Here is a 26,256-nt window from a genome sequence, read left to right on the forward strand (position 1 = left end):
ACAATGAATCACTGGACATACAGGTAAGGACACCAAACTGCTTGTTAGGAAACCTGATCTTGACTGCTGACTTCCAAGACGTTGTGGGAACAGCTAAAGCACAGAATTATAGCACTGCAATCACAAAACAGCACAAACAGCCACTGGGGACATCATAAAGCTGGATGTTTATTTGGACTGCAAGCCCTCAAATGGACTTTTGGTGCCAGATACCCTATGGGTCATTAAAACAAAGATTTTCAAGAAAGTTTTAGAGGTATGGATCTTACAATTATTAGAAACTTCCTGGAAATGCCTATGGCAATTATCAAATCCTTCCATTCTTCATAACTTTGCCTTTAACATAAACATAATTATACTTTTTAAGTACACATCAGCATGCAGAACTTGGAGTAATTTTAACCCAGCTAGAACAATTAGGGAGGAAACAAACTAGACAAAATATTTATTATGCTCCAAAGCAAAAGAAGGAAAGCAGGTGATGTGATCAATTAAATTACAAATCAGTTTCCTTCATAAATATTCTTTCTGCACACACTTTTCAAGAGTAAGACACTGTTTTCAAGCATGAGTACGATGCACCCAGGTGTAGTGAGCTCTCTGTTCACTTCTCCCAGAATCAGGAGGAGGAAAATTTGCACAGTTACCTTAGATAATCCAAGCAACATACGAAAAACAGGGATCAGTCGTAAGTGGCTGAAATTCCAAATTTGGCATTTAAGTGCATCAAATGCAAAACATGTAATACCAAATCCAGTAAATTCTTGTTTCTTACAGTATTTCCAAGTCCAGAAAAGTCCACATACCAGACAGAAACCAAAGGACAAAGAGCTTGGTACTCTCACAAATTTAGTACTGCAGGAAGAGGGAAATGACAAAAATTGAAGGGAATGAGGTGCACCAGTAATGCTGTAAGTCAGCGTGAAGAACCCCTGAATTCACAATAGGTGTAGGGGTATAAGGAAGTTGCATTAAAATACTTCTGCAGGCTTGCAAGTCAAATCCCATACAAACAGCCCTCCCATGCCCTCCTGTATTTTTCAGACTGCAGACCTCCAAACAAAATTCTTTCTGTGATTACCTACAAGATGAAGTATTAATGAAATATTATTCCATAAACTTTGAACCCGAAGTTTTATCCTACTGAGATAAGTGTTTGCACACAAAAACATAATCTCCTGGAAATCTTTTATTAGTACAAAACCTTAGTGCATCATACTTCACTACTCTCGAACCAAACAGGAGAATCTGGTGGGCACAACTGAAGAAAAGTGGTGTTCTCCATGCCCAAGAAAGTACTTTCTCTTGAAAAGACTTAAAGAGTGCCACAAACTTGAATTCACTCTGGAGGAAAAAATATTATCTTACATTTCTTCAAAAGTGATGTGGTATGCTGATCAACTCACCTATGTAACTTCTCAAAGTAGTAGACCATGGGAAAAATGGTCTAATACCATGGAAAAGAAACATGTGGAGTTACAATCTGCATGAGCCAAAATGAAGGGGGTTTTTTTTGTAAATTATAAGAAGATACTCATCTACGTGTTTCTGCTGAAAATTAGGGCTCTTAAATGTAAGATGTAAGCATTTTTTATCCCAGGGATTCACATTTTTAGCCTTAGGCAAAGTCAAACATCCTGGCAATCTCCAAAACTGAAGCTAGAAAAAGCTTTTTCACTGATTATAAGAGCAAATTTATGACTAAATCAACACAAAAGATATGTTTACATGACCATATTGCTTGTTTTGTAAAAAAATTAGTTAAGAGAAACAGCTTACATTCAGGAAGCCTTAGCTATTGGGTACTGGGTATCCAAAACTCTCTTTACTGAGAGTTTTCCACTGATAAAGCCTTAGGTAATGAGACAAGAAGACCCTTACAGAGGGTCTGACTATGCTAGCAGTTATTGTTACATCACAGTAAAGGAAGAAGGAATTACCAGTGTCATATCTGAGCTACAGTACTCACATCCACCTCTGCTACTGGACCTGCTTGCATTACAAACAATTCCTTCCTTTCCAGCAAAAAAGTTATTAAGGACTTGAAATTCCCCTAGCTCAAAACACATATTACATCACAAGTTTTCCGACTTTAACTGCCCAGTAAAGGCAGCAATGAGTAAACCCAACATTGATAAGACTGTCATTACCTGAGCAGAAACAGTACAAGTTTTTGGCTTGGCTGATTTTGACAGCTGCACTAATATATTAGAACAGAGGTTACTGCCTCTAATGGAGAAACGCAAAGCTTTTTTTCATTTCAGTGTCAGAGATGTCAGGAGTAGTGCCCTTCATGTGAACCCTGGGGCGCTGGATGTGGGTCCTGCCTCCACACAACATTATCTTTCCCCTTCAGGGGTTGTTGTTCTAATAAACCCTGTCATTAGCATTCTGAAGACTCAAAGAGGCTACTAAGGAAAACAGTCTCAAAGCTGCTGGGTTGTATCTGGCATTCTCAGATTACAGAGGTACAGGCACACCTTCAGGCATTCGGCCTTTCCTCCCACCCAAGGAAGTTAAAATACTGTTGCATTCCAGAGACAGAGGCATGCAGGCAATCAGCTAACCCTTTGAGCCCAGGGAGAAGTGACACGGCCCCACAAGACTCATTTAATCTGTTTTTTAAATCTATTTTATCACTACGTTCTTCCTGCCCCTCCCCCCAGATTTTTTTTGACCCTTCTAGAATCCACAAATACTTACCTTCTTATAGACGTTTCATGAGTTATTCATTAAAAATTTCAGATCTTTTACATAAGGCATAGGAAGTCTACATTCCCTGTGCAGCCCGTATCTCCAATTCCAAATGCACTGATGGCAGCTTCAAATTTTCCATGGTGGATTCTGAATTCCCACCACATTTCAAAGTGATATCTCATTTCCCTGAGCAACTTTCATATTCCCATGGCAGGTTTTTGTTTGGCTTTGTTTTATGGGTATAAACACTCATACAAGCTGGACAGAGACGTCCTGGGCTTGGCACTGTTGACAGGTCCTTTCTCCCATCTTTTCTTACCCCGAGACAATAAATATTGCTCCTCTTGCATAATTTCACATCTAAATTCATCTGGAATCTAAAGATCCCAGGTGAAATAGAAAATGTCAAGAAGACTGAACAGCTCTACATGGAAATAGCATCACCTAACACACAACTCAGAGTTACGATTTTTTTTTATTATTTTTTTTTTTTAATAGCATAAGGATTGATGGAAAAGGGTTTAGACATGCCTATGGATCCAACACATGTGGCACCTAAGGCTGACACAAAACTGACTTCTCACATCACAAGGATTGCCTCAAAACCTAGAGAAGCTGAAAGAAGCCATTTGGTGGACTACAGCAGACTGGGGTAACCACTGGTGGTAACACATTCTGTCTGGGAAAAAAAACATTCATTCCCTGGAGGTTTGACTCCATACAGTCTGACTAATGCCAAATAAACACATTTGTTATTTCCTTTAGTAATTAGAAGAAATGGCAGCTGAAGAAGTTCTCACCAACATCCTTTTTTTCTTTGTGTGAATGGTGGCTTACCAACATCCAATATACTTTTAAAGCCTCAGAATGATGTTTTTTTCAAGAGCAAAAAGGAAAAATAGCTCTAAGAGAAAAAGGAATTTTCCAGTGTTCTCAAGATTGAGAAGACCAGCTTCTGAGGTTGCCAAATCAGCCAGTCTCTCTCACTGAAGTCAGTAATTTCTTCCAGAGGGATATAAGGAATCTTAGATCCCTCTGTACCTCTTATTCATGAACTGACACTTTGGAGTTTCTCTACTGTTCAAAGACGCATAAGAGACGAGGGGGAATTTTAACTGGGCTTCTAGAAACCTGGCTTCACCAGAGGTCTTGTCTGTCAAAATAAAGTCAGGATCTCAAGCCACTAAGTATGCTTCCTCCTACATAATAAATTCCCAATGCTTTTTTTCCCTCTCTTATTCTTCAGCCCTTTCAACAGAAACCATAAGCTAAAGAAATAAAACTGAATAAAATTACCATGGTGAAGCCAAACCCATTTTGAGTTGAATCTGGTTAGAAACATCAAGGGGAACATGGAATGCCTCTACTAGCACATCAGCAGTAAAACGTAGACTAGGTAAATATAATCTAAGCACTGAAAGGGGCAGAAGACCCGATGACAAAGAATGCCGAAAAGGCCGAGTATTAAATGTCATTGCTCCCTTATTTAGTGGTAAACCAGCCTTCAGGAATCTTGAGTTCCTATGACTAGGGGGAAAATCCAGGGCAAAGAAAGTACACTACAGGTAGAGAAGGATCAGGTTAAGGAACATTCAAATAGACCAACCATGTTCAAGTCCCTACAGGATGCATCCAGAGAAATGTGAGCTTGCTTAATGTCACTAGAAGCCACTCTCAGTTACCTTCAAAAGGTCATGGCAAGTGGGGAAGGTCCCTGAGGACTGAAAGAAAGCAAGTATAACTCTTGTCTTCAAGAAGGGCAGGAAGAAGGATCTGGGGAATTATAAACTGCTCAGCCACACCTCTGTTCCTGGGGGAGGTGATGAGGCAAATTAGCCTGTAAACTATTTCCAAGTGTGTCAGGGATAAGCAAATGGTTGGGAGTGGTCAGTATGGATTTATGATGAGGGGAAACTTGGTTCATAAAGCTCAGCAAATCAAGTTCTGCACCTGGGCAGGAATAGCTCCAGGCACCACAACAGGCTGAGCATCAACTGGCTGAAGACTAGTTTGGCAGAAAAATACGTGGCATCTTGGTGGTCTTCAAGTAGGCCTTAAGCCAGCAATGTGTCCTTGTGGCAAAGGCAGCCAATGGCCTCCTGGGCTGTGTGAGGAGAAGTGTGGCTAGCAGACTGAGGGGGGTGATTCTTCCCTGCTCCTCAGCCCTGGTAACATATATCTGGGTCCATCCAGTGTCTAGCTCTGAGCTCCCCAGTTCAAAAGAGACACACTGGAGAGAGTGCTGCAAAGAGCCACAAAGAAGATGAAACAATTAGAAGATATGTTGTACTAGGAGAGGCTGAGACTATTTTGCCTGGACAAGAGAAGGCTTGGGGGCCATAACTTATGCATAAATACCTGATAGGAGGTTGCAAAATGGACTGAGCAGAACTTTTCCCTGTGAAAGGACAAGAGGCAATGGACAAAAATTGATACATAGTAAGTACCACTTAAACATAAGAAAAAGCATCTTTAGTGATGCTAAAACACTAGAAGAGATTACTCAAGGAGAGTCCAGTCCTAGGAAAACTGCTCTCTATATGATCCTGCTCTGAGCAGAGGGATGAATCAGACAATTTCCAGAGCCCTATGTCAGTATCAACTACCCCTTGACTCTGGGAAGGTTTAGCCAGCATGCAGCACCCTTATAAAACTTGGTAGCTTAGACAAGTGGTAAAACTCTCCGCAGTAAAGCAGGACAATGCAGTTCTCACTACATCAGTGTTCCCTTCCTAGACAAACCAGAAACCTACAGCATTACCTGGCCAGCTGCAGAATCACGTGTGCCATCACTTACACTGGCTTAGCATCCAGATCCTGACTGTGCCACACAAGAATTCAGAGAAATTAAAAATGCATATGGAAGGAAGACTGCTGATGAAAGATTATCTCTGGCTTTCTTCACAAGTTCCACCACTGGGAACAGGGAGTAGGCCTAGCTTGTAACCCTGGTGTGCCATACGTAAAGGCCTGCCCACAATTAAGATAAATATTTACTGAACATAGTGGAATTCTGCTGGCATTGCCAGCTCTCTCTTCCCATGCTTTCCTCTAATTCCCTCAAAGAGACTTACTGTGGCTTGAAATTTTCCTTGTTTGCACTCTAGCCAAAAGCAAAGTGTTTTGGATCTTTTCAGCAAAATCTGTTATTTTTTAACCGATTTCCACTTTGGTGCAAATTACTTCCAAACAAAATTAGCTCTGACTGTGAAGCATTTTTGACCAAATATAGGGAGAGTTTGCCTGATTTATTTTTAAAAAGGCATAAAATGGGCTGAATCTAATGATCAAATTGATTATGGCCCAAATTACCACACGTAATACACACATATGTAAGAAGTCAACGTCTGTAGCCATGCAGCTCTATCACAACCTAAAAAGACAGGAGACTACTTTTGCACAATGTATTACACATCTCTAAATCCCATCAATCCAGTAAGAACATAAAATAAATCAGTATTTTCTGATTTTCCTCCATTTAAAATAAAAATACCAAGAGTATTTCAAGTAACAAGAGAAGGTGTATGTAATCCCACAGTCACCCACAAACCATGATCTTGTATGCATGTAACTGATGATAAAAAGTTGTTTTTTCAATGGCGTTTTGTTAATGGAAAAATTGAACTTTCCTACAAAAAGCCTAGCTTTTTAAAAAATAAATACAGGAAAAAAATCTGGAAAGAAAACAACTGAAAATCATCTCTCCCTTTTTCTAACTGGGAGACCCTTAAATATCCTACAACCATTTGAATACAACCTTGTCCTGCAGTTTATAAGCTACTGCTAGGAGATACTTTCTTCACTGGTGGTCAGAAAATGGCAAATCACCATTTTTTCATGATGTCCTGAACAGTCATGATTTTTTCCACTCCTATAACTTTTTTCTTCTCTTTTCCTGCTGCTCATTCTAAACTGCCTTGTATGAACACTTTCTTGGAACCTTTTCTCAGTAATTAACAGCAGTACAATTCAAAGCAATGCTTAAAACTGATCACAAGATATTTGTTCATCTTCACTGCTTGCTGGCATAAAAATAACTCTTCCACATAATTATCTATCACATACAGCAATCTGCATAAGCAAAAGGCTGAATTAGCTTGCTGGAAAACAATGAAAGACTGCATTCATAATTGTAATATGCATGCAGGAAACCTCAGAAATCTGTAGAAATTGATCTGTTTTCTGCAATATATCCTATGATGCTACTTCTCGATTAGATGCTTAATAAGAAACAAATGAAACAAACAAAACAAATATGCAAACAAACAAAAACCCACCAAAAAATCTCATGCAGTCAAACAAGGGCATAATCAAGAATTGTGCTGGGAAATGTTGGAGGCTGGCACTATCCTTTGAACAGAACTATTTGGAAGAGCAGATGAGAACAGAAGACAGACTGGTATCAAAGCCAGAGAGTAATTAGAGACAATTTCAAAATCTGTCCAAAGTCCCCAGAGAAGACAGGGAAGCTGTCTGGGTTCAAAAGTATGATGGAAAATCATGAAAAGAGCACACCGGGTGCTTGGAGATCAAGCCATGTACACATAGGCTGGAGATCAAGGGCATTCATTTAGGCACAAGGCTACAGCATAGCAATGTTGGCAATAAGGACACGGAAAACGAGTAACCAGGAAAATAAAAGGAAAAAGAAATGCAAGATTACAGGAAGCCTGGGAAAGGATTTTAGTACTCTCATGAAAGCTGAGAACAAGAATGCTGATAAATTAAGGACAGGGATCTGTTCTGGTCCTGCTGTGCTTCTGGACTCTGGGGCAGTGCTGTGCACACCAGTGACAATGGAGACAGTCTGGGGCAGAAGGGCAGGAACAGAAAGACATTGATGGGAGGGGAAACAAACGTCACAAAACTGTCTAAAGACATGTGATTTGCAGCAGCTGGGATTTAAAATGTGTGCAAGGAGGGGAAGGAAGCTTTCTCCTGTCAAAGGATCTTGGTTCTGGGTCATGTCAGAATGACACAAATGTCTGCTTACACAGGCTGCTCATCACTCAAGCTGCGATGCAGTAACCAAAGCCCAGATATCTCCAACTGGCCTCCTGATGGAAGAGTAGCTGCCTGCAACAGACTCAGCTTGGACTTGTGGCTGGCATATGCTTTTGACAGAAACATCAGTGCAGCAGGTTCAAATGTGGTCAGAACTTCAGCAGTGGAGTGTGGCAACACCCTGGTCTTAGCCTACAGAAAGACATGACCAGAACCTACACAACCAGGGCCTGCTTCACTGCTCTTTGTGACAGCAAGTTGCACAGAGCAGTGATACCAGAGGAAGATTGCAGGTTACAATCTTCACACACATCTGAACAAACATGGTCAGACACCTTTCCTGACATTCCAGCTCTCACACACTGGGTCCTTGTTATGCTAAGCTTGTAAGCACAACTCCCGGCTGAAAGTACGGAAATTCTCACAGAGTCTGAATACAAATGCTTTTAGTGTTTAAATAAATATTTTCCTTGCCTTGTCTAGATCTTTCATCCTCACTAAAGCAGCACTGAGACTGGAAAACCACACATGGATGCTGACACCAGTCCCAGTTTTCCCACTTTCCCAAAGGCCATATGGCTTATGGCAGAGGGGAAGCGATACTTCTCTGGGAATTAGCACCTGTCTTTTCTAACACTGATCCCAACTTCTTCCTTTCCCTGGAGCTAGAACAAAGGATGGGAATCATGGCAAAACAATCATGTTCATACCTTCCATCCAGCCCTACTCTGAAGTGTAGGTGCTAACCTTACTGAGTTGGATGTGCTGCTGGATGTGCCTGTAGAGTCCTGCTGACAGATAAGAGGCAGAAAATGGAGTAGGTTTTCCCCAGCTGGGCCCACTGTGCTGCCACAAAATAGCAGGAGACACAACTTCCTTGTGGAAGTCCAGTGAAGGAGGTAAGGAGCTGCAGCAGGAAATGAAAGGCAAAACTGAAAGGCTTTGCTTCTTCCCTTGCATTTACTGCGTCCCTTAGATTCACACAATTTGGCATATTCTTCTTTTGAACATGTCCTTGAAAAGCTCATTCAAGCACTGGTGCAGCCTCAGACATGCTGCCTTTCACCTCAGCTCCCTATTGCTCCTATCCTCTTGCATTTCTTGCCCAGACAATAAACACATGTGTTTATCTATGACCTGTTCCTCCTGTGCATGCACTGCAGTGTCTTTGTAGTATCTTTTCTGCATACAACAAATATGTCTGTAATTAACAGATATTGCAGTAAGTATATGCACTGTGAGCTCTTTGCACACTGAAGAAAAACAGTCTTCTACACTGAATGGTTTCTTACTAAGGTTCAGCTGTCAGGAAAAAGCTGAGTTCCATCTCCACCATGGTAAAAATACTGACCCCTCTTTAAACTGAGGCAAGCATTTGCAAAATATTTCTGAAGGACGAAGGATGAGTTCACATTGAATAGCCACGACCACAGTCACATACCAGCTCCAAAAGCAAAGAAGAAACTCTTGTCTGGGTGCTCCTCCAGCAGGTCCTTCACCCTCCTGCCCATTCGTTCATTCCGTTTGTAGATGAGCTCCTGCCGGAAGTAGCTGTCTATTTCTTGGGCAGTAATGCGTTCATGGGCTGGAAGTGTAGCATTAATGAAATTTGGGACCTAAGGTAGAAAAAAAAAAGTCCTCATGAAAGGGGAATTTATTTCACAGCCAGCCATCATGCACAGGAATTTTTGCTCCACACAGAGTGTAGCAACTACTTCACCCTCAAGGCATAAACAGTAGGACAAAACCCAAAGCAAGCTAAAAAATTACTTAACAAACTTCTAATGATGCATGGTGATTCATTTCTCTCAAAATATCATTTCATAAGCTAGCCAGATGGATTTTTCTTTTTTTACTCAAAGTCAACAAATACTATCATTTTGCCACACTGAAGATCCTAAATCCTGATTGCTCAGTTGAAGAAAATAAGTAATTGTCCCTAACTGCCTTCAACAACATACCTCTTTCTTAAACTGCCATAGGTATGACATAACTGTAATGATAATTATGCTCTTCTAAGAGAATCTGACTGCTATCAGAGCCCTCAGGCTGCCAAAGAATAACTGTGCTATTTGAAGTAGTTAAAAAGAAAAATCCCTAAGCTTTAAGAGGGCCAGATTTTTCCAGGAAAGAACACGTTACCACCTCCAGTTGCCCTGTCATGACGGTATCTTTTTAAAAAGCCGGCTTCCTCCCCTGGGGCCCCCAAGGACAGCTGTGGCTGCACATTACCCTGACCTCTTGCCAGTGGAGAGTAAACATGGGTCTCCAACAGTTGGAGCAATCCTGGCTTTTTGAAAGTAGCTTTAGGCACTCAGTTATGGGGACAGTTAACTGAAAGGCTTGCAAATGATGATTTCTGGAGAGCAGAGCCACTAATAAGCCAGGAGCTTTCCCTACCAAGGCTGCAGTAGATGAAGAGACTTTGGAGCCACTAAGAGACCATTGGAATATTTCCAAAGGGTAATTAGCCCACAGATGACAGTAGTCATCTACTGGGCAAGCATGGAGTCAAATACAACTTACTTAGAAGTTCTGCTTAAAACATACACTGACAGTGTTGCAAACTATCAGTATTCAGCTCTGATGCCAAGGGGACTGCCCTGAGGTGGAGCCCCTCACGTTAAGTAAAGGACAGTTGTTCCCTTGGCAACATGCATGTCTTAGAAAGAGCTTCTCTCTCCAAGGACCTAGGGGCAATGTCTGCAGTCTGTAACATCTCCACAGGATAGTGATGCAGCATCTGCATCCTCTTAAAATGCTGTTCTCCTCTGAGAAATCCTTTGAAACCTCTGCATGGAATACATGGTGTAAAAGCTAAGCAGTATTAATGACCAGAATGGCTGCACCTGCAGGAGGATGCAGCAGAGGCAGCAGCAGACACAAAGCCTGGCACCAGAGAAGCAAGGACTGACTCTGCAGCTCTGCACCGTATGTATCAAAGGGTGATAGCAATATGGTTATTCAGCACAGAAAGCTCAGGTAGCAGAAGGCTCACCTGCCCTTTCAGCACTCTAAGGACAGAGCTTGTGTTTTCACAGATGTGCACAAATTGCCAGGCAATACCTCACAAACAAGAACAGAGAGGCCTAATGTCTCAGCCTGAGGTTAGTTAGTCTAACAGCCCAAACAGGCCAAATTGGTCCCTGCTGGGAATTTTCTCATGGTTTAAAGATCAGTGTTGCATTCCATTGTGCTGCTTAGGAAACCGTCTCCATAAACCCAAGTCTGTGAGGTCTCAGAAGGTCTCTTTTCCTTCACCATTTCTCTTCTTTGGGCCTTGTCCACAGCACACAACCATACTGACAGAGGACACGAAAAACCTTGTAACTTGTCCAGCCTTACACAGGCGTCCAAGTCACAAGTGCATTTCTCTGTTCCTATTCAGACAAGACAGCCTGCTGTCACTCTCTGTTGGAATTAAGTTTGCTCATACCTAAGTTAGTATAATTCCACAGGACCCTTAAGAAAGTAAATTATTAACTCATAAAGCTTTGATGCTACAGCAAACACGGCACTCATCCAAAAGGGAAAGCCAGTTCCACCTTCAGTGCTTGCATGCAAGAGAGAGCTTGAGTTGGTGCAGATTTCTGGAAGAGAAGACTTGGGAAAGCAGATGTGCCAGGGAGCCAGCAACATGCCCCTGGCCCTCACCCAGAAAGGGCCTGCCTGAGGAGGGACGAGCACACGTGTTACAGGGGTTAGCACTACAGGGAGATGTGTGTAGTACAAGGGCTGCAGTGGCAAGACTCACTTGAGAAGTGTCATGGTTGAAGATGATGGAGGTGAGGTCCCCACAGTTGTAATGCTTGATAAGGTCTTCTGTCGTATAGGGGATCTGGAAACTGCCTGCTCGGAGGCTCTCCTGCTGCAAGAGAGTCTGATTCAAAGCAAAGACCACCTGAGGGAGGGGGAGAAGGGAGGAAAAGACAGAGTTCCTGGTAAATTCTCTTTTCATCCCATGAGGAGGTCCCAGACACACAGCCACCTGCTGAAGGCCCTCAGCAGCTTATCCTGCTCTGAGCCTGCCAGTCTAGACATCACCAACCCATGCATCCTCTGCCTCCTACGGCTCCACAGGTACCCATATCTTGGATCCTGGCTGCTCAGAGGGAGTGGACTCACCACACTTAACTCAATGGGGTTTTGCCTGTGACTTGATTAACATAGATGATACGAAGGGGCAGGCTGAAGCAGGGGCAATCCTGCTCCCTTAGAAGACAGTTTGCCTGACCACCACAGAGCCCCAGCTCCTAGCCACACAGCTCCTCAGCCACCTATCTGAATTAAACACAGCTTTTCCTTGTTTAGGCCCTTCCTTTCACATCTGCAAGAACAGTCACAGGCTATTGTTTCCTGCTTTGTGTCTCCTCTAAGACACTGCATCTATTTCAGGCAGGAATGGCTCTCTGGAGTGAGCCAGAGAACACAAACATTCCCATCCCATTTGCCTCAAGGAAACTATCTGGCTGCCACAGCTCCTACCCCAGGGATCTTTCTGTTGTCAGTAAAGAGAGATCAGAGAAGATCACCCTCCAGAAGCTGCTGCCTCCCCACCTCCAGCACAGCAGGGCTTTCCCAAGGCAGTGGCCTCAGGGCCAGACCCAGACACTGGCTGCTGGTCCAACTCTCCCCTGCCTCAGGTAATGCACAGCCCATGAGGACGGCAGCCCCTCAAAAGGGACAAGAGAGCACTTTGCACCAACAGGTGTCTCTGAAGCCAAACAGATATAGAATCTCTGTACCTCTAGTCAGCTGCTCCAACCACTGCAGAAATTGGTCACCAAGCCCCAGAAAGGAAGGAAGCCAAGGAAGGACTTAAGGTGGAAACTCCCCAGGCTGAACATGGGATGCCTGTGGGCACCTTTGAATGGAGCTGTACAGTCCCGTGCAGGGAGCAGCCCTCTTTCAGCACCTGGCAAGTAAAACACTACCATTTCTTCTGAGCACATCTCTTCGTGCTTATACTCATGCCACCACTGGTTTTCACACCAAAACTCAACAACTCTAACAAGCTTTCCAACTACCTACTGGTTTATTATTTTTATTTTTAAAGGAAGTAAGCTCAGATATACTGCTTTGAATTTTTTCAAAGATTACTCATGAGAGTTTTATTTTCTAAGATCTGGTTACTCTGTGTGTAATTAACTCCTCCTAGACATTTGCCTCAAACACCATCAAAGGCACTCTAGAACTGAAGGTATTTGCTAACACTATGAAACTCACACATGAGTAAGCATACTCAGTGTACTGAGACTATGTAAAACAAATTTTGGGATTACAGAGCAGATGTGGAAACAAACAGGTGCAACTTTCCTCCCCCAGAATAACCATCTGTCTTCTACAGAAAGGTGTAAATTCCACCAGACTTGAAATCATGCTGTCCCCACTACAGCTAGACTTACCTCTGGATCCAAATAACTGTGTTTGTAACCCAATATGAAAGCACATACCATAGCATAAATTCTGGGAGGGTGAATACCAACATTCACTCACATCTCATGTTTGGAAAAAGGGAAAGAATTCACTTTGTTGGTAAAAATTGCACTCAACTAAAATAATAACTCCAGGGAGACACTCTGGCAAGTTACATCAAACTAAGCCCTGGCTATCGTGAAAAGGACGTCTGTAACATTTTAAAGTAAACTGGACAAAAACAAATTGAAACTACTTTATGTCTGAACAAAGGTTTGAATGCAGGCTGGGGTTTATCATACTCTAAAGTAATCATTTTCCATTTGTTTGGCTTCAGAGAACTCCTAGTGGATGCTATTGACCAGACAACATTCACTGAGAGACAGGCCAAATCCATGCTGAAAATATGGGATTTCTACAGCCATGACTGCTAGGTCATGCCAGGAAAATGTCATGTGTACAATATGCCAATCCATTGAAAGCATTTCCACAGGAATAGCCTATTTTCAAGCTATTGGACACCATCTGCTTGATTATTTACCATTAAAGCTGTATGTCCTTTTCCAGACTTTGAAACTATAACCAGACATTCCCTGTCCAGATAGCAGTCAGGAAATGCAGCAGCCTCCTGAGCTAGTCAGGTTGCTCTGCCTCAATGTGGACTAAGCACATCAAAGAGTCTTTGCAATCTTTACTGTTTGATTTTCATCCAAACACAAACCAGCAGAGGGTAACTGGCTTCTGGGGAGAAAACACAGCCTGCTGGGTGAGACGTGAGAAAAAATCCAATCTTCCTCCCTTTGCTATACCCCTACAGCCTGTACACTTGCTCTGCATGCTACCCTCAGGTCCATACAGATCTCTTCCCTCCTCCCTTGCCTCCAAACAGACCAGGCCTGGACTGCAGCAGCCAGGCCAAGCCATACAGGCATCTTCCTTCCTGTGAGCACACAATAAGCTGCAAATAGCTACATAAATCTGCCCCAAAAGCACAGCATAAATTTCAACGATGACCTATAGTTATGGAGGATCACGGCACACATTTCACAAGAATAAAGGCAACTCACCCCCTCTTCCTCCATATCTCTAATCTTACTGTTGGTATGACAAAAAACTGCCCCAGTGAGGCAGTTTTGGCAGCTCTATGGCCTTTGCTAAGACTACACCTTTCTGTTTGGAGTTGTGAGAGTTGATATGGACATATGAAGAAATTTCAGGATGGCAGCAGCTGAAGGGCTTGCCTACCCTAACGGGAAAGCACAAAAGACCCTTTACAATGAGGTTGTTCATGTTTCATCTCGAATAACAAAGTGTCCCAGCTCACTGCTCAAGGCTCCTACATCCCATCCGAACCACAACTGCTTGGGGACAGAGCATCCAGCAGCCTGCCTTGGATGCCATGGCCATATTGGTGGTTTGTGTAGCAATGCATCGGCCATTTTTCTTTGTCATGGAGGACTACAGACTGTTCCCTGACAGCTCAGATTTCACCACAAGCAACATCTTTCCCCACTCAGACTTAGACCTGCATCCTATCACTGCACATAGTACATGAGGGAGAAGCCACACAAAAACTACCTGAAGTCCCCCACCCAGAGAGTGGGCATCCACCTTAGTGCTGTGAGGGACAGAGGTGGTCTCCACTCCTTTGAGGACAGCAGCAGCAGCAGCAGCAGCAGCTCAAGTCCTTCCGTACCAGCAAGAAAAGTCAAGATACAAACAAAGAGGCAGAAATCAAGGGAGCATCAATGTCCTTGACATTTAGTCCTCCCTAATGAGTTACAGTAATTCATTCATCAGGCTTTGCACAGCTGGAGTATAGGAAATTCTACTGTCAAACATACTCTCCACATCAGCTGGTCTGAACAGAACAATGGCATCTGCTGGAGAGGGGATGATGGCACACCTACTGAATAACTACACAGGATTACAATTTACCATCAGCATGAGTGTACAGCCTTTCAAAGCAATGTGATAGCTCCTCTCAATATCTCTATCACTCCTACCTTCTTGGGGTAACTTAAACTCAGCAGAAAGAACAGGGGATGTGAGGGTAAAGGGGCAGGAACTGCTTTTGGTATCAGACGTTGCTTAAAGCTCTTTCCTGGTGAGAAGGTTATCTTCAGTAAATAGTAATGGATAAACATTGTCAGGGTCTCAAGAAAAGGGAAGATTCCTGAACCTACTTTTCTTAAAGGATGTAATTAACTGAGATGGGTCTTGCTCAGAAGTTGGTAACTCATTATCTGTCATTACCTCTCAAAGAAAACATCAGATTAGGTGCAAAGTGATGCTTAAAGAAGACCACAGCAATCAAACTCTGCAAATTTGGTATCAGTCTTGTTTACCAGATGTGAAAATCTGAAGAAAGTCAACAGAGCATGAAAAGCAGGGACCAGATCAGCAGCTGGTCGGAAATTGCTATATTTGCTAGCAAAATACTGCTTGCCTTCTGAAATCCCCATTCGATTCTGCAGTCCTTTCATTGCTACTAATTCCAGGCAGTTAAGAAAACAGCAAATATGAAAGGTTAAAAAGAAATTTTCAATTTTGCTTAGGAATCAAACCCAATAATTTGGGTAGATCTGCTGGTTCCTCCAGCAGGTGGTACAGAAAGTATGCCTCTGTCTTGCAGGTATCTCTTTCATTACACCATTTTACTGTTTCCAAGATCCTTCCTGTGTTGGAATCCACAGAAATCACTCTACATTCATCCTCCTGGCAAAACTATTCTTCCTTATTTCACACACCACCCCCCAGCAACTCTATCCTACTCTGCTCCATTAAGTGTATTCATACTAGCATCAAAGAATCTTCTGAAAAGATGTATTCGGAGAACAAAAGTAACAAGTTTATTAGAAAGGGATTTTTTTTTATCTCCCACCTCCCATTTTCACTGTGATCTCTGTTTTCCCCCAACCCTCTCCCTTTTTTGTACTGTGGAAAAAATCGATTAAGCTCTCTAGTATACATATTGCTGCAAACCTCATTCTCCTCCTGGAGATTTCTTCAGCTGTCAGGAGACACTTGTCCCCTTTGCTAGCATTGTTGGAGTAGCCTGCTAGGCTAAGGGGGTGGGGAAAAGGGAGTTAGAGCCTGGCAGATGCCTTTTTTGTCAAAGACAAAAGGCCCCCTGCCATCCTCTCCACTTTTCAGTACTTTCATCCACATTGGATCAAAGTGCTATTCTGCATATGAAAGGAACCTGGTATTATTCGCCTCAAATTAGCCTATCGCCATCCCGCTAGCCTCCAAGTCTTCCCAACAAAAGCACTCACATCTGTTCCATCATTTGCCTCATCTTCGGGTTTGTTTTTTTTTTTTTTCTTTTTCTTTCTGCTCTTAGTTTTTGAGGGCCATTCAGCCCCTTGAATTATAGTCTGGGGAGCATCTTCCTTGCTCTGGGATCGCTCAGCCGGACAATTTGCTTTTAATTGTCTTAAGGAATCATGGGCAGCTTTGGGTACTTCCCAGAGACTAACTGCATCCATTACAGCTTCCATTCAGCCTCTTCAGCCAATTCTTTCCCTTTTTCTCCTCCTTCTCAAAAGCATGTTTCTCTCCTTGCTCTTCACCTGGAGGAGACCACTGCTTCTCTGGGCCAATGAACACTATTGCCCCAAATCAAAGCAGGCTTTAAATCAAAAGCATCATGACTACCAAAGTCAATAATCCTCCTTTGTCACGGTAATGATCCAGGAGGCCAAGTGTTGAGAAGAAAGCAGGATTTCTTGCTCCACGGAGATGCAGCTCCTTAGAGGTCTGGTGAGCCTTCAGCAGAAGATTGGGACTGGCAATGCCAGAAGCTGGAAGCCTGAACACACCTACCATGAGGAGCTCCTGCACACACAGGTGGGAGAAGTCAGATTTTGGCATGGGCTGAAAATGGCAAAAACAGGTTTAACCCACCATCTGCAACATTCAGAGCAGTATAAATCATTTTCAGAACTGTTTCTTTAGTAATGAAGAGAAAACAATGAACCAAATTCTCAAACTTGGACCACTTCCAAGAAAGACTGGACTGAAGGCATTAGCAGAGACAGGTCCCTCGACCCACCCAGCAGACAAGAGACAAACAGTGAAAGTCAATGAAACAAAAGGAAATGGAAACTATTTTGCATTACTTATGAGTTACACATTTCCCATGGGCTTAGTATTATTCATATTTGTGTTTTTTTTCTCAAAGCTAGCATTGCAAGTAGAGGGAGCACCTCTTCTGCAGGATCATCCAAGTCACTTAGATGGCATCCAGTTTGCTTCAACTCAGACAAAAAGATGCTGACCCAGGTAAAGGCAGCGAAGAATATGATCTCAGTCTCTGCTGACAACAACTCACACTAACACATCTTATGCTAAATTCTTGCAGTCTTTCCAGGACCAAACAGAAGACACTGGAAGTTTTCAGTTGTTTTCTGGAATTTAACTGGGAATAAACTAACCCATAACATAAACTAACCCATTTTCAACTAGGAGCTATAAAAACACAGCTTTAGAAGCAGTTTTTCATTCTCTTCCTATTGCAGAAGAATGGCTGATAATATTGATCAAAGGAACACTACCTACAGCACTTCTGGAAGAAGTGAAACCCATTTACTTGTAATAGACTGCACTAATAAATAGCCTTTTGTCTGAGAAATTTACACTGATTTACAGTGTAAAATATAATTTTTATGTTTCCATTGACAGCAGCAGAAAAAAACGCCCCACTATGTGCTGGATGTGGAGTAAGACCAGCAGTGTATAGACTGTTCCCATTTCTTAGGCTGGCTTGTAATTCACACCTGGGCACTGCCAAGATCTTGCTGGAACTTGCTTCCATCTTTCTATAGGATTAATTATGTGGTTGTGAACCTGTGGCTGCACTTATCCTGAGAACTCTCCATCTAAGCTTATTGGGATTCCTCCACGGTCTGCAGGAATCTCCCAAGCTTTCATGAAGTGTATTCTCATAAAGAAAATCCTTGAACTGGTGATCCACATTTGCACATTACTACAGAAAGATTAAATTTTTCTTTTTTTTTTTTTTAAATTCCATCTTTGTTAAAGATTTTGTAAATGTTAACGAAGTTTGTTTCTAAAACCTTCACATTCAAATCTTCACCAGATATATTTTTACTTCAAGAAAGAGAACTAGGGACTAGCCCTTTATGTAATTTCAGCTGTCTACAGTCCTGAAGCAAAGTGGAAGGCAAAAAAAATCCCTCCCTATTTTCTATTTTACTACACTTAGAATTCCTACCTGTCTTCTACTCAACATTTCTTCAGTTAGCAAGGTCCAGGGTCAAAATGACTGGGAACAATGGAAAGGAAATACTAACAATCCTGATTTCTCTTAGAATATACTCACTTTACAATTCACAGAACTGTCTAACCAGTACACTAGTAGCAATTGTTTCCTTCTTTTGCCCAATACTTACTTAATTACTTACTAACAGAACCATCTCAAGACTGTATTAAAAGAATAGCCAGGTTGCATAGCAAAAAACCTGAAACTAGGGTTTCCTCAATTGAGACTAGCTATACTTTCAAAATTCACCATCTGCAAACGATGTTTTAGTTGGCATTTTGTTTGTTTGTTTTAAATAATCTTCTGCTAAAATAGTTGCTTTGATCCACTTCCTTCTTCTTCCTTTCCACTGGATAGTCTTAAATGCAGTTGAAGCAAAACTAAAATCCTGAGGTTAATAAAAGAGACTTATTTTTTTACAGTTTTTAACATCCATACAGGAAAATTCTCTTAGAAAGGAAACAATTTGGCTTTCCAACTGTAGAAAGATTGTAGAAAATGTAGAAATGATGACACTTCACTGTGTTTGTGACTGTAGGGAGTAAGCTAGTAAAACTACTGAAGACTAGTAGTGTGTGTTGTCTTTCACAGCTTCAAGGACAACACTTAGAAGCACTTCTTATCTTCCTAACCCCCAATTACAGAAAATAAACAAACTTGGTATTAATGACCTGGGATTCAGCCACCATGTTTTTTCCACTCAGTGCTCACAGATGCTCTTTGGAGTGCTGCTAGATGAAAGATAAACTCTTACAAGTCCCTGCTTGCCTTCAGTATTTTTTTCATTTGTCCTCTCTTCCACAGGCCATGTATAACTTAGGACTAAACAACAGTTTGGAAGATTTCTCCCAGAAGTAAACATGCCTTAGAAATTTAGAATACCGAACATATTCTCTACGCTCTTTTTTTTTTTTTTTTTTTTTTTTTTTGTGGAATGGAATCATTCAGAACATATTTTTAATTGGCTGGGATGCTTCCCTCTCTTTCTGCAAGAGTGATGTATGTTACTTGGGATTCCTGTAAATGTGAGCAAATCAAGATTATAAGGTTACCAGAGTAAACAACCCAGCAACATCATGAACAGGCCCAGACAGTTATCATATGTCTTCTGGTAACCATGCAACAAGATCTTTGGATTTTCCTGAAGTTCTGCCAGCAAGGAAAGCATGTTCTGCATAAAACATTCAGCACTGATAGAACATTTTTCCACTCAATGGAGCAATTAGGCCAGGACTTTGGCTGCTCTTGCAAACAGAACAATTTTGAACCAATGTTTAGATGTAGTCAACTAGAACCATCTTTAAGAGAAGGTTTTGTCTTTCCAAAGAAGCACAGCAGAGAACCAGATGGGTACAGGAGTGAAAGGGAGAATTTACATTATATTTCTATGTTGTTATATATTCTTAGACTTGTAACAAAAAACTTCACACAAGAACTGAGGGAATGGTCCCTAGCTGGTTTCAGGAAGACCAAAGCCTGGAAGTTCTCAATGCAAAAGCCTTACAAGAGGAATAGCTGGCAAAATTTTCAAATAGTGAGACACAGGCCTAAATATGTGTTCTTCATAATAACTTTGAGCTCAGTCACACAAAAAAAAATAGCATGTCCCAAGGTAGGACGGAAATTTACAAGCCACCGGCTGTTCAGTAAGAACTCTCTGAGATGATATTCTTGGAATGAGTCACCTAGATCCACTGCCAGATGGCACCTCCACTCACCTCCCTTGCTGTCCACATTAGGACATGACCAGTTGTCCCAGTTCAGCCAATACACCAAGCTGCCTTTGTGAAAAAAATCTAAAATATTTTGATTTTCAGAATCAGGAAAATCCATCTGCTGCCAATGCAATCGGGAAACTGCTGATTGTTTGGCACTTCTGACCAAAAGGCTAGAAAGTATCTGGGCAGTTTTGTTTTTTCTCTTTGTTTTGTTCTTGAAAAGGATTGTTGCATGCCAACAAGGACCTCTCAGAAATTTTAAGAGCCTGTCTAAATTCAGCTGATTTGCAAGACATATCAGGTAAGCTGTTGCTGTCAAAATATGGAAGATTTTAACTTGTGGACTTCTGAGCCAGTTTCAATGCATTCAAAGCCAGAAGAAAAGATTCTTATTTTCCTATGCTAGACCTGAGACTTGTCCACTGTACTATATGCCTTAATTATTCAAATTCCCCTGCTGCCTACATTTAAAAATAAAAGTGTTGTATCATCAAAATGTAACTGCAGTCCACCAAGATATGAAGGCAGAAGGATGACAGCTCAAATTGGATAGCAGAAGCTTTATTAAAGGTATCCTCCATCACTACCAGATGGAATGGACAAAAAAAAAAAGGTATCGCAAGATTCACAAGATTTTGTGGGGCAAAAAGGCCATGAGAATATCTCTGAACTCAAACCTTTCAGAACTACTGAACAGAAATCTCTTAATCATCTCAGTGAACAAGAGAGACAACTGTTCCTACAGCTAACTTCTTTAGCACTTTTGAGCCCTAGACAGTCAAATAATTTTTATAAAGGCCAGGGGAGTCCCACAGCAGTTCCAACACATGGTCACACACACTTACCGTCAGGGTAAGTGTCCTGGATAAACATTTGCTCAAAGATCCCTGAGAAAAACAGAGCTATCTGCCAAGAGCTCAGAATTTTTGCAAAGTCACCGTGATTACATAAGTCTGACTGTCAAGATTAAAATGGTCCAAGATAAGCAGGCAGACTCTGGGGTATGATGAAACGAACAGCAGCAAGAACAAAGGATGTCAGGATTTATCTTATGGACGTGTTATACTTTGACCTCAAAGTGAATTACTGGGTAGCTTTCCTGGGCTAGGCAGGGCAACGCTTTTCAGAAATTATGTGCAAAAGCAACAAGCTTTGGTGCAAAAGATTGAAAAACTACAATGGGATGTGAATTGTCTTTCTCCAAACCCAATTTGGAAAATAATTAACAATACTGTACAGCAGTTGCTTAGGAAGTAGTTGCTAAAACTGTGACAAAAACAAAACAAGCAGATAATCAGGAAAAAAGAATTCAAGCGGCTGAAATATTCACCCTTCCCAAGCTACGTAAATTCTGACAAGCTGTACTTACAGACTAGACTATGGGATCTTTCCCAGGTATTACCATGTGACTCAGTTCCATAGTTTTGAACAACAGCAAACAACAACTGTACAGCATAGGCATGAGACCTGTACTACAAAAAGTCTACTCTTAAAATTCACATTTGAATGAGAACACACCACATACAAAGTCTTGGGTTAAATTTCACTACTGTTATCCACCCCAAAGATCTGCTGAAGTATGTCTCCCTCCCGCATCAATCATTACATTGTTAGCAGTGTGCACCTTCTCAGTGTCAGGCAACACCTACTGGAGCTCCTTACGCCTCGGTCTGTTCAGTTAAAATCTGAGATGCTGGTCCACAAGCCTTGTGTTTATGCACTGTTGTGACACTGGATTAAGGATAAAAGAGTTCAGAGATTACCTCACTCTGGATTGTGACACAGAATAAGTAACATAAAGCAGATACTCAGCCCTTGCAATATGCTACATATCCCACACCATATAGCTTCTACAGGGTTTTTTAAAATATTCATATGCATGAAAGGATTAAAACACTCCTCCCAAACTCATATGCAAAGAAAATAAAGCTGGAATTGAAAAACTTGTGTCAAAATCCACCACACAGAAAAAAGAAATTCTTACAAACATGAACTACAAATTCTTAATTTGATCATTTTAGGAAAAATGCTGCCCTGTTGGTATTTTTTACTCATCTGTCAACTTTCTAACTAACAACCGCTTCTGACACAAAGTTGCCTCCTAAGAATAGGACATGTGGTGGCTGAGAGCCAGCGAGGCAGGTGGGCAATCTTTTACCAGAGTCATTACCCATGCAGGCCCCTATGGACCAGGTTGTGTCACAGCCCTTCTCCAGCACCAGACACACCAGTATGCCACAGCACACAGCGCACCTCAACACTGCCGTGCTCTCACACTGCATTCTGCCAGCAGTCTCTTTCCAAAGTTGTGCTTGTTTGCCCTCCAAAGCAGCCCTAACTCCAAACTTCCCCTTCCTTTCTAGCAGACACTCTTTTCTCAGATGCATTGGCTTGCTTTTTACTCAAGTCCAGACTTGGGAGTTTTCTTGCCTCCTTACACATAAGCAGGACAGGGACTCACTGGCAACAGAGAAATGTCAGTATTACTTCTTGCCTAATTTTTTCAGACAGAGCAGTATTTCATCTGGGAAGATAAGCCCAAAGGAGCCCTGCTAGTGTAAGAATCTTCCCAGGCATTGCCTTAAGAACACTGATCCAAAACCACTCCTCAACCAAAAGCAGACTTGTGCTTCTCCCAGCTATGCCAGTTTTTCAGGCTCTGCACCATTCAAGATTTAATAGAACTAAACAGAAACCTAATAGGACAAGGAGATTTCCTGTTCAGAACATGTTGTATTTATTGTGTTGTTCAATGCACTTGATGCTTAAAAGTAAACTCACATCAAACATCTTGTTTGGAAACCTTATATAGAATAACATCTGTTCGTGACAGATCAAATGCAGAAAGAAATCACCATCCCTCAGAACTGCATTTCAAGCTCTTATATAAATCCCAAAAAAACTCCCAAACGTGGTCACACTTCCAGAACCTGCTGAGAAGTCTGAAATTAATGTAAATAGGAAATTTAAGTTTTTTAAGGGATTTTAGAAGCCATTGGATACTTCACACATCAGCCCCACTGTGATCTGTATGAGCCCAAACTACAGTGAGTGCACATGTGAAATTCAAGCATAAGAGGACAGTTAAGCCTTTTGTCATGTGCATGCACACCACAATCCAAAAATTCAGCCCTAACCAGCTACATACTTCCAGCTGAACAGTGCTGAACATTAGACACTTGCTTGTGTCTCACTTTGCTGCTTCTACTTGCTTTCTTGCACTCAAAAATAGGACTTCACACTATATGAGCACATTGAGCTAGTCATGATACAGGGGCTGAAACCTTTCTTCTTCTTGCACAAACCAGAGCTCTTTATAAATTCTCTTCCATTCCAAGCCTCCTTTTCCAGGCTTAGTCTTCTTCTGCTTGCTTGTGACCTGCCGGCATCCACTTTGACTGTGTGACTATCCAAATAAGCCACTGAGTCAATGAAAGTGCCATTGGTGGGCTGGAGACCTGACAAGTCTAGTCAAGAGCTCACTCAATTCAATGTTCCCAGTTTTCTGCTGCTCCAGAGGTGGGAAGAAAGGTAGGATCCATTCCTGATGGTCACATTCTAAGTGCTGTCACATTTGCTTTTTAGAATGAGGCCCTCCATACCTCCTGGACGCAACAGCAAAAGGTGTCAATATTTCAGTATGAAATTCAAGTTGCAAGGTGATGCATCAGATTCGACAATATTGATTCTCTGCCCGCTGATAAGAAGCACTGTGGAAGGAAGTGCTTGCACAACCATCCAAAAATGGTGAGAATGAGATCACAGGGAAACAACTCACTCCTTTGGTATGTCCTCTGGTCAGGACCAAAGCTTAGTTAGTACCAAACCTAGAACCCCAATCCTCCACAGCCTGTACTACAATCCCCCTGTACAATTCCTTCCAGGACACCTTTCAGATGAAGTGGACAGAACAGATACCTCAGAAGAGTCCTGCTTGTCTTGTTCACACCAGAGCAGTGCAAGCTCACAAACACAAAAACAGCAGCGCCGCTGCTCAGAAGTCACAAACCTGAGTCATACAGCAGGCTCTCAGTTAGCATGCCCAACTGCAGGCACAATCCTGAACAGCTCAGATCAAGTGAAACAAAGCTTGAAGGCTGTACACCCTGGCAACTAACTACCTCATCCTCTATCCTTGGCTAGGGAAACAAGACATTTTAGCAATGGAACATGGCATTTCCCTGAAGTTTTCTTTTTGCAAGGACAGTCAGATAAATGTCAATCAAAATCATAAATGTGTTCCCAGCCTGTCTGCTAGAGATACACACCTTCTGCTGGGAATGTATCACCCCTCTGCAGAGGCCCTTAGGAAATATTTTAGCACATTTATTTTTCATCCAGGATGAAACACAGATACTATTTTACTTATGTTTCAATTCATCCAGGCCCATGTTTTCAGTTTACTCAGCAATAACATAGCTCTGCTCCAGAGGCCCTCAAATTTTTGTCAGCACAACCTTCTATCTTGAATGGCTCATGAAATTCAAAAGCCACCAGGCCAACCCTCAGTACATTGTGTCAAAGATGTATTTGGTGCAGCACAGTGTTGATTTAAGTTTCAGTCAGACAGAGGAGTCATCCAGGGATACCAAGTGATTGTACATTAAATGGCTGCACATTTTGAAAACCACCATCAAAAATCAAACCCATGCAATCATGAAATAAAATTAATCCACACTTAAAGCCTATCATCATTTTTTTCTGTGCTGATGGAATTGTTGCAACAGAACTGCACAGAATGGTCTGCAATTCTCTACCAGCAGAAAGGCCTAATTCAATTTCAGTTCAAAATAGCTGAGAGACTGTTTTTGATGTAAGTGCTGACATGTTTGACCTTCGTAACATTTGAAAATTGTTTTAATTCAACTTTCTGCTTAACAATTTCCAGGGACATGGCTTTTATCTTGTTAAAGACTGTTACTATATTTGCCTAGTTCAGTTTCTTTGGAACTCATTTGTTTTCCATGGAAGTTTAAACAGGCTGCCTAGCAGTTTGTATTATCCTGTGCTAGTTCCTTCAGAAGCCTTGGCTGTGTGTGCCTGTTTCTGCTGGTTTTGAAATGATTAGTTTTACCAGGCATCCTCTCACCCTCCCTTCATCAGTAAGTTTCTGACTAAATCAGTATGAGTTCTATTCTTATCCTGATCATTCATAACAGCACTGTTTTTTAACAAAAATATTTGCTTACTTCAGCCTTTCTGCCATGCTCAGATAGTCCAAGGCTGTTCTTTCAAGTCCTTCTCTCATCTTCCTCTCCTATCTCCACAGCTTCTGCTCCCCTGCTGCAAAATGGTGCAATGAATATTCACGCGTAATGAGGGATTCTGTGCCAGGACAGACCTGCTGGTGGGCAGTCCTCCAAAAACCTGGCCACCAGAAAAAAATATTTAATATATTTCTTGCTTATGTCCATTCCATTTTCTTATCACACTGATTAGACGTCATAGCTTTATCTACCCTAGAAGCAAATTCCTATTTTTAACAAGTCAAAGAAAATAAGTGTTAAATGAGCACCAATCTGTACAGTCAATTTCCTTCATTTGGAAGGGAACATAAGTAACAAAGCATCATCTGCATCAGTAACTGTTTTGCCTAAACCCAGAAAGTCCTCTGAAACTTTTATCCTAGTTTTGAGTGGCAGCTAGACACTTTACAGGTTACTAGAGGGGGCAGGAGAGGCAGTAGAAAGGGAGTCCCATGTTCGTCTTCTGTAAAGAGGTTTTGATAGTCTTTTAAATCCTTAACTGCTGACACAAAAAAATATCTGCTTCTGTCATGAGGGCCTTAATCCTCAGCCCCGTTCTCTTTAAAAACCAAGCATGGGGTGTTTTTCAAAAGTGTTGGCAAGCACTACAGCTAACACACAAATGAAGCCTTGCAGAAAGCACACACTCTCTGCAAGTGAGAGGGGAAAAACCCCACAGTTAACAAACAGCCCAAGTACTACCACCAGGTTCCCTTTGCAGAGAGTGCCCAGATGGATGCACCAAGCCTGTTGAAACATCTCACTGGGAGCTACCAGAGACTTGGACCGTGGGCTCACTGCTGGCACTAAAGCTTCTAACTGCAAAAGTCCTCCTCTGCAGATGTGAAATATCACAATCTGAGACACACTGCTAGAGCTTACAAAACAC

General features: G+C 41.9%; 1 protein-coding gene across 2 annotated transcripts in view; it reads right to left on the reverse strand.

Annotated features, from left to right (window-relative positions):
• TRABD2A (TraB domain containing 2A) overlaps positions 1-26,256 on the reverse strand; it is a 78,271-nt gene that overhangs the window by 15,668 nt on the left and 36,347 nt on the right. The window contains exons 3-4 of one of the 2 annotated variants that reach the window (XM_086867319.1): positions 11,456-11,602; positions 9,143-9,317 (exon numbers count right to left, since the gene is read on the reverse strand). In XM_086867319.1, the coding sequence (XP_086723445.1) occupies positions 9,143-9,317; positions 11,456-11,602 (322 nt within the window). The remainder of the gene's footprint in view (positions 1-9,142; positions 9,318-11,455; positions 11,603-26,256) is intronic. The other variant, XM_086867320.1, reaches the window with a different exon arrangement.

Source organism: Cyanistes caeruleus, chromosome Z (genome assembly GCF_971803275.1).
Source record: "Cyanistes caeruleus chromosome Z, bCyaCae1.hap1.1, whole genome shotgun sequence".
Classification (NCBI taxonomy): domain Eukaryota; kingdom Metazoa; phylum Chordata; class Aves; order Passeriformes; family Paridae; genus Cyanistes; species Cyanistes caeruleus.